This window comes from Sinohyriopsis cumingii, chromosome 9 (genome assembly GCF_028554795.1).
Source record: "Sinohyriopsis cumingii isolate HCF-2022 chromosome 9, ASM2855479v2, whole genome shotgun sequence".
Lineage (NCBI taxonomy): Eukaryota > Metazoa > Mollusca > Bivalvia > Unionida > Unionidae > Sinohyriopsis > Sinohyriopsis cumingii.
In genome coordinates, this window is record NC_142969.1 from 54,581,697 (window position 1) to 54,590,948 (window position 9,252).

The following is a 9,252-nucleotide window of genomic DNA, read 5'->3' on the forward strand; positions in this document are numbered from 1 at the left end:
TCCCCCCCCCCCTTTGTTTATTTCTTCTGTCAATTTCAATTTACATGTTTTCCTGCTCTCGCACTGTATCATTGTGTGTAGTTTACTAAAAGGGGCTTTTTTACACAGTGGACATTTTGGCGATACTCTGACCATGTCCCGTCTCACTGCTACCTCTCCTATCAACCATGCATTGTGCATGTATTTGAAGCAGAGGCTTTGCATTTTTAGGGAGCGTAATTTGGTCCAGTGCCCCCATGCTCTTTTCCAGTTAATCTCTATCTTCTCCTGTTCTACTTTACTTTTAGTTTTTCTTTTATTATTTCCTCTCTAATGTATCTATGTGTTAGTTTTCCTCCTTTATCCCTATATTTGGTTAGTATTTCTTTGATATATCTAAATTTTCTTGGTATTTCTAGTTTTTTTATACAAGTTTATTATTTTTATAAATGTCCCCCCGGTTTCTCATTGTGAACCCAAACCAGTAGATGTATATTCCCTCCCATGGTGATGTTGGTATTGCTTTAATCTTTTTAAATATATTTATAATATTTGCAGTCTTTATCCAAATGGGGTTGGAGAGTGCTAGTCCCCCCTTTCTTGTGCTCTCTAGAAAGTTTCCCTCTAGACGTAGTGGGTCTTAAAATCCCATATGTAATTAATAATCTCCTTATCTAGTTTGTCTAAATTTTTTTTTTCTATGTCAATAGACTTGGCAATAAAATTTATATTCGCTTAGATGTACGTTTTGGCCACTTGGGCCCGTTCCATTAGACATAATGGCGTAAGTGCCAATGTGTTCATATTCGTTTCTAATTTCTATTTCATATTTTTATATTTTTTTTTTTGTTCTTCTCTTATCCCAAAATAAATGCCCAATGCATTCACTCTTTCTTTAATTAGGTGTGGTGGTAATCCTGAGTGATTTCCTCTCTAGCTCCCTATTTTCAGTATTTCAGTTTTTTTCATGATTTATTTATGACCCAGAGGCCTTACCAAATTTTTCAAATTCCTTCTCTAGGTGTTTAAAGGAATTTTGGTCTTTAATAAAGTTCGTACAATCTTCTGCATGCTGTAGCATTTTTATTTCGTCTGTTACATTTGGAACTGTAATACCTTCAATCTTCCTATTAAGTCTTATTCTTATACTTAGAATTTCAATTGCTGTTATGTATAATAGCATAGATAGCATTCCACATAGTCTGGAGTTATGTTTTCAACAATCTCGTGATTTAAAAGTGATATTTTGAAAATAACATAAGAAAGTGATTAAATATGTTGAATTGGAAATAACACCGTAATATTTAGCATTTCTCACAATTATTCACTCGTTGGTCCAGGAAAAACGCTTTATCCACATGTAATAGCTTCACTACTTACGATGAATGTGTGATTTTATAACTATTGAAACATTTATCACTTCCAGTTCATTGCCTCTTCAAATCAACACAATTCCATTGCCTGAAATGACAAATGAACGCAATCGACTCTAAAGAAAGTTTTGCCATTCTTGATAATGGGGTACTTTTGAATTCCATTTCACTCTGATGCTATGTTACCACAAAAATGTATTCTGGCTCAACAGGATTGGTGTCGTTAGTAAACTTTATCATGGAAGAATTGAGAAAGTGTAAAGAGCGCATGTCAAATAGGATGGAAGCAGAGAACATTATAAGGACTCGGGTACGTGGAATTGAGATTTTAATGGAGGACTCCCTGCAGGATGTATCAGTGCCTGTCAAAATGATTGAGCTACTTGGACAAGCTCGTAGTATCCTTGACAAAACCGATATCAATTCTATGCCAGTCAGCGAAGACCACGGGTACAGGGCCTCGCAAGTCTATACTGGGCATAGGGGCAGACCTCTTTATGACATAAGAAAGGAACAACTACAATTTTTCATCGGTAATTTCTCAACTGACACACTAACATGCTGTATATTATATTTACATGTTCCATTGTTATCCCCTAACACATAAGCAGTGTTTACTGCTTCCAACTTCTTTATTTTTTTTTGATGTTCATGCACAATATTTGATAATGCTTCCGTATGCAAGCAAATCATAGAGGTGTCATTTTTAAGCGTTGATAGTTTTAAATATTGTAAGACATGACATTCTTTCTTGAGTATCATTATCTGTCCGTCTGGCTAAATGATTTCGTTATCCTGAATATTATAAAGTATCGGGATTTAAGCTGTTTATGCAACAACAAAAAGGAAATGATAAATGGTAAACATCAGTTAGGTAATGCCACTGAGTATATTATTCGCACACCACCCCGTTTGTTTGTACCCCGTTACAAATTTTGCAATTAAAAAGTATCAAGAACATAAAGATGCACGAAATTAAGTAATTTCATTCACTGATTTATAATTTCTAACTTACAGTTGATAATAGTTCCCTAACACTGCGGACCTAATGGCATTTCAAATCAAACGGACGCTCTCGATATAAACAAGCGACATATTGCTCACTGACCTTTTCTGGTTTATAGAACAGTCCATTTCATTAAAAATGTCTATGTTTAATATTTCGTGACCAAACTGAGCAAATAAAAAGGACAACTCTTGTATACACATGCTAGAGACATGTAACACCAAAAATTTCCGGAATTACTGAAATTATCAAAGACGGTGAACTACATTACCCCTGTTGCTTAAAAACTATGTTATTTACAAAACTCCCGTTTGATTCGAAACGCCAACAAAATGACAGTGCATGGCACTCTTTAGTGACAATCAGGTTAGAAATTATGAATTAAATGACTAAGTTATGTGAATTTTTTTATATCCTTGATGCATTTTCGTTTTAACATCGGTGTGTGTGTGTGTGTGTGTGTTGGGAGGTTTGCAAATAAATGGGAGCATGTACGAATATTTTAGTCCTTAAAGAACCATGTATTGAAATTTAATATATAGTACTGTCAAAGACTTCACATGCTATTCTACAATAGTTACTTTTGCCACCGTACATTATAAGAGAAACTGTGTTTTCTTTGGTTTGTTTGCATGATTCTTTATTACACATGACATATATATATATATATATATATATATATATATATATATATATATATATATATATATATATATATATATATATATATGTATGTATATATATATATATATATATATATATATATATATATATATATATATATATATATATAGAGAGAGAGAGAGAGAGAGAGAGAGAGAGAGAGAGTCATGTAGTGCATTTTTTCAAAATTAATTGAATTATTTCATAACGCAAAACTTTCCTCAAGTAGAAAGTATAAAAAGATAGGATATTATTAGAAACATATATCCTATGCGTCTCAAAATAACCATTGCTTTTATTTTCGTTTTAATTAAATAATATTTTTTATTACCAAATGCTGTAAAACATTATTTTTAAAAAAAAATCTGTCTGACAGTTTATATTCATATGGTGTTTGCATCACTTTATAAAACGTCACACGTGATTGGGCAATCTCAGCGTGCTTTGACCTCATGTCTTTTTATTGACGTCATCTGTTTTCATGCATCAGAATTACACGCGCAGTTTGAACATTATTATTTTCTTTTCCTGTTTGAAACTTCATTCGTTGGGTATTTGGAATGCAAGTTAAATGGCTAAGACTTCAACGTGCAAGAATAAGTATACTATATGCCTTATGATGTTTGCACACGTTTGCCCAAGAACTCAGATGATTTTGAACCATCGTGATCGCGTTCGGGCTCAAAACGTCTTCCTGGTGCAAATTTTGTATTTATCATACACATGTAATTAAAATGTGTCTATAGTGACTGTTAATGATTTTTATACGCTGAAATTTTGTGTTTTAGACATTACTAACCGATTTATATTCTCTCTATTATATCCACATAACATAAACCTTTATATGGAAAATCTTTCTCGTGCTTTGGAAAATTATTTGTAATCACGTCTGTATTAATTTTTCTCCAGAAAATTACTTTACATCAGGAGATATGGCAAGTTTGCTTGGGGTAAGCAGGAGAACTGTAGAGCGGAGACTAGCAAACTTCCGCTTGACTCATGTGATACGATTCAGTGATATAAGTGATAATGAGCTAATATCTGCATTCAATAATCAACAACTTTCCTCGTTCAGGTAAGAGTTCTTTTTCTTCAACTAAATGACTTCTCTGTGTAATAGTTGTTATTTATGTTCATTGATGTGTATATTGTTATATCAATTTTGAAATTTTTATTGGGGATGGGTCTTTGCTTTTCCGCAACTGTTTTTAAAGATCAATTAACGACTCTAACTTTGTAGTGACTCCTGGTCATTTTTCCATACAGCGACTTTGCCCAACATAGCCCAAGCGCCGACTAAAAGATATTTCGGCATGGGGCTCAAACTGTAGATAATGACTGACGTGTGTTAAAAACTCTCATTTTTATTTGCAACAAGAATGGTATTTAAACAGATGAAAACATGATCAGTTCTTTCATAAACTGTGCTGATATCGTTTAACTGCCGGTGATTGTCATAGACTAACAAGTGCAGTTCGATTTGCATGTAAAACGAAATCTTTGTGGGAAAGCTTAAATGCATTTAACTGTCTTGAAAGTATTGGTCCGAAGTTAATCAGATTCAACAAACAAGCGATCTTGCATACATTTATCCTATTACATTTCAAATTCAGTCCAGTGGCCTGCTACTTCTGCAGCGACCTGAACACTACTAAGCTTGAAAAATACAACAACAAAAGCGTGCTTATAGGTGTGAGTATTATTATTTACACACGCATTTATCATTAACTCTTAAGGCAAAACTGACAACCCTGAAAGTGTGCAACTTAGGTCATGACTTTAGAGACTTTCAAATTCTGAATAAGTGTGTGCTTCCCAATGTTTGGATAATTTTATATGTTTTAAGAATATAATAAATATTTGTTTATAAATACAATTTTAGATAGTGAATTATGTTAATTGCCCCAACATTGAAAACCTCATTGTATGGCAAACAAATAGTTTATGTATGCAACTGTCATTCTGTGGAATGAGCAACCGAATCACCTACGAGACTAATCACATTTTAATTCATTTAGATCCTTCATTTTATCCTGGAATGGTATCGACTATAAATGTTATATCTGCAAATAAATAAATAATGTTTTTTTATGAATTCAATGCTTGTAGTCATGTTTTAAATACTTGTTTCTTTACGTTTAAAGACAATCGAAGGTCATCTCATTTCACAAGGTATCCATGTACAAAGAGAGAGAATAAGGAGAGCAGTTAGAACTGTAGATCCGGTTGGACAACATTTGAGGCAGTTACGGTGTATACAGCGAAGGGTTTATTCAGTTCTGTCCCCTCTTGCCTTGTGGCATATGGATGGCAATCACAAACTGATACGGTAGTATTCCACTCAGTTATATTACATGTGCTAACAATAAAGTTGTGTGTAATCTCTAATTCTCAATGCCCAAAGTTTTGTTAATTTAATTTCCTAGGCTCCGAAATCCTAAAATTAAATAACACATAATTTTACTCCAAATTTTCTATATCTTAGCATCTCCAAGATAAAACCTTTCAATTCTGAACACATTTTATTGGAAGGAAAAAAGTTACAGCATAAAAAATTCAATCAGTTCTCTTAGTTCGGACGTATAACATGAAAATTCGGCAAGGACATCATAACATCAGATCCATCAATGGCAGTTAGTTACTTGTCAATGTAAGTATTATTAACGATATTCAATACATGTTGATCTTGGACGTTGATGATGATTAAATAAGGGTAAATTTGGTGCTTATTTTCCCGATTTTTACAAGTCTATCATGTTGGAAATGACATATAGTAGTGGGTCAAGTTGATGAAATAACGCATATACAAATAATCTCTCAGACATGTTTTGTTCCTCATGTGATCTTGTCGTGTTATGATATTCATATTAATTGCTTAATGTGCCAAGATGATTTGATAATATATGCATCTAAAAGTAATGGCTTGCAAAATGCCGGCGGAGACGGTGTCCAACTCTTTAACACTAACACAATTTGAGGTAATATTTCATGTAGTTGGTAAACTTATCAATAATTGGCAATTAAAATAAAATTAATTGTACTGAGGTTAGCAGAACATAATAATTCTTTAATGCTCTGGTAAGCTTGAATATTTTTGTCGAAGTAAAAAGTAGCCATCGCAGACAAATGCGAAGGTAGGGGGCTAAATTTATAAACTCTATTCTTCAACCTATTACAACTTACGATCATGAAATTTGACATAATCGACTCTGATTGATGTAAAGAGGTTAAATGACATGAATGTTGATGACTAACTATTTATTAGGATTTTGACATTTTGTTTTGGACATTAAAACGTTTAGCAGCATCGAGTTAGGGGAGTATTTCCATCTCATATGCAATGATGAACACATAATACCGGGTACATCTATCGGAACACCCAAAGGACTCCCTTGCATACAAATGTGCACATGAAAACACAAAACAGTGACACGACTATATAGTGCAAGATTCTAACAAGCTTAATCAGATATTTAGGATTAGAACATGTTTGGGAGATAAATATTAATTAGCTTGGAACAGAAACATTTTCAAACATTTGTACAGTTGAAACTCGCGGTTGTCTTACAGCTATTATTCCAAGAGATGCTAAATATTACTCCATTTGTGTAAACAAAGCAGAGGCCGAAAAACATTTTGCCTGCATTGGTTATAAATATAAAGACAAGAGAGAAATATTATTTCATATTTTTGAGGAAACTGGGTTTGATATTCATATGGACATCAATAAGTTATTTGGTCATTTAGTATTCATGTTTAATTAAGATATGACACCAATAACTATGAATCTTACAAATATCTGAGTAATACAGTGTTTAATAAGAATGAATCAAGAATGTGTTGACATTCAGTTGCTTAGCAAACTTTATAGGAACACTTGGAGATTTTCTTCAGTTATAATGCATTTCTTAGCTACTTTCAAATATCTTAATAACGGGAGTTTACATTTAACACTTATGTATGTGGAGTGTAAGGTATTTGGACGACATTCGAGAGTGTTAGATCAAGTAATGTGTCAGTGATCTACTTTATATTAGATAATAATACGCGCGGTGTTATCATTGTTATATGCATCTCTTGCAGGAAAGCAATACATTTTCTTGTCTCGTATAACGTGGAAAGCGATATACATATATTCTGCAGATGGCATTTTGTAATACACGGATGCATCGATGGTTTCACAAGACTTAGTGTCTACCTAGCTTGCAACTGTGATAATAGAGCTTCAACAGTTTTAAACCATTTCACTGAAGCCGTTTCCAAATGGGGCCTTCCTTCCCGAGTGAGAGGGGACATGGGTGTGGAAAACCGTGAAGTTGCTCAGTACATGCTCTCACACCCTCGTCGGGGCCTTAATAGGGGAAGTTTTCTAACTGGAAATGGTGTCCATAATTCGAGGATAGAGAGACTATGGCGTGATGTGTATAATGCTGTGCTTTCTTTATTTTATGAGCTTTTTGTATCATTGGAAGTCAAAGGCTTTTTTGATCCAGATTCGGAGAAACCAATCTTCTTCTTGCATTATGTGTACAGAAATGTGACAAACCACAGACTATTCCAGTTTATGAATTCATGGAACAATCATAAATTGAGAACTGAGAACAACAAGACTCCCTGCCAGCTATTTATATTTATATTTGGACTGCAGCGTATATTTAACGAGAATCAAGTTATTGCTAACGAATACTTCGAAGAATTAGATCAGGCGAGAAGCTTGTCTCGTTTTAAGCAATGTGGCCTATTTAAAGAACGAAACCAGAAAGACTGAAGAGATTTGAAACTGGGCACTATACAATCTGCACGTTCCTTAAAATACCTACCATTATTTTATCAATGTGTGTGTGTGTGTGTGTGTGTGTGCTTCTAATTAGCAGTGTATGTGATTACCAAAGTCATAACAAATGACAACAACTTCACAGTGTGCTACTTCGTTAAGTGGAAAGTACCTGTATTTTCGAAATATATTCTATCAAGCTCATAAAACATACCAAATTTACAATCAGCGAAACATTACAATAACAATATAAAGCAAAATTCCATACAAGTCAATATAAATAGCATTTAAAGGACATCTGATTGTAACATTTCTGCTTTATATAACTTAACAGACAGTATTCGACAAAATTTTTAGAATTTCAGAAAACTGTTTGTCCAATATCGAGGAACAATTTCTTTTAGCACGGAAAACTTTCATGAGTTTACCATGCAGAGACCAAATTACAAATTTGTTTATTGCCGGTTCTGCAAGACAGTATATGCTATTCTCTTAGCCTAACATTTGTTGGTGATATTTGGAAGTTAGAACTGTGCCACCGTAGCTCATTCTTTTAAACGAATTCATTTCTTAAGAGCCAAACTTAATTGTGTCTTTGAATCATTTTTTTTACCTATAAAAAATGAATGAATACATTGCAGACAAAATTATTATTAGTATTATTTTCTTCATTTAGGACGCTCTACCAGAGTATGGAATGGATCCAGATGCACCGTTACTTGAGCCAAGTGATGAAGACAATATCGACGTGCCATCAATAGAGCTACTTAATGAAGAACAGTTTCATTCTTTCAATGCCAAAATGAGTGGAATTCACGTAGCTGACCTTTCTGACATTGAACCATATTTGCATGCTTTAGATTCTGCTGATGAGGTTTTGGAAGTTTGAAGTCGATAATTCATGTACTCTACTACATTTCCGTTGATTATATGGGGCGATTTTACTTTCTGCAATTGCTCAAAGCAGTATCTTGTCATCAGTGACAACTTTCTTTCATTCCTCCATTTGTAATTAAATTCGTCTTAACTCCCTATTTGTAAGATTACAAATGTATTAATAACATAATCTTTGTTCCTTATTAAATAGACTGTGATCCAATACAGCTCTATGTTTAAAATAATAAATGAATAACTTGCGCAAGACTTCGTCAACTGAAATCTGAGTATCAAATCTACTCCTAATAGGTATGTCCGATTGTACTAAAATCTAATTAATAGTGTTGATAGTTTTTGTATTATACAAATCCAAGAAGCGGTAATAGAACATGCTTTTGATTTAATTCAACTTAAATCTGCGCAGAATATGCATCTTACCTGTATTTATTCGTATTTATACAAATTCTGTCAGTATTATCAAGCAGTTTTCTGTGTAATTCAGGGATAGCACTTTCCGTTCTGTTTGGTGTATATTTGTTATCCTCCATGATTGATTATATGTACTCTGATTTTTGTCTAAG

The 9,252-nt window shown here is 33.4% G+C and overlaps 1 protein-coding gene across 1 annotated transcript; it reads left to right on the forward strand.

Moving 5' to 3' along the window:
* Positions 1–1,251: 1,251 nt before the first annotated feature.
* Positions 1,252–8,684, forward strand: LOC149791842 (uncharacterized). The gene is made up of 4 exons (XM_089969481.1): positions 1,252–1,885; positions 3,931–4,096; positions 4,635–4,713; positions 8,472–8,684. The coding sequence occupies exons 1-4, from the start codon at positions 1,546–1,548 to the stop codon at positions 8,682–8,684; spliced, it is 798 nt and encodes a 265-aa protein (XP_089825607.1). The 5' UTR covers positions 1,252–1,545.
* The last annotated feature ends 568 nt before the right edge of the window (positions 8,685–9,252 follow it).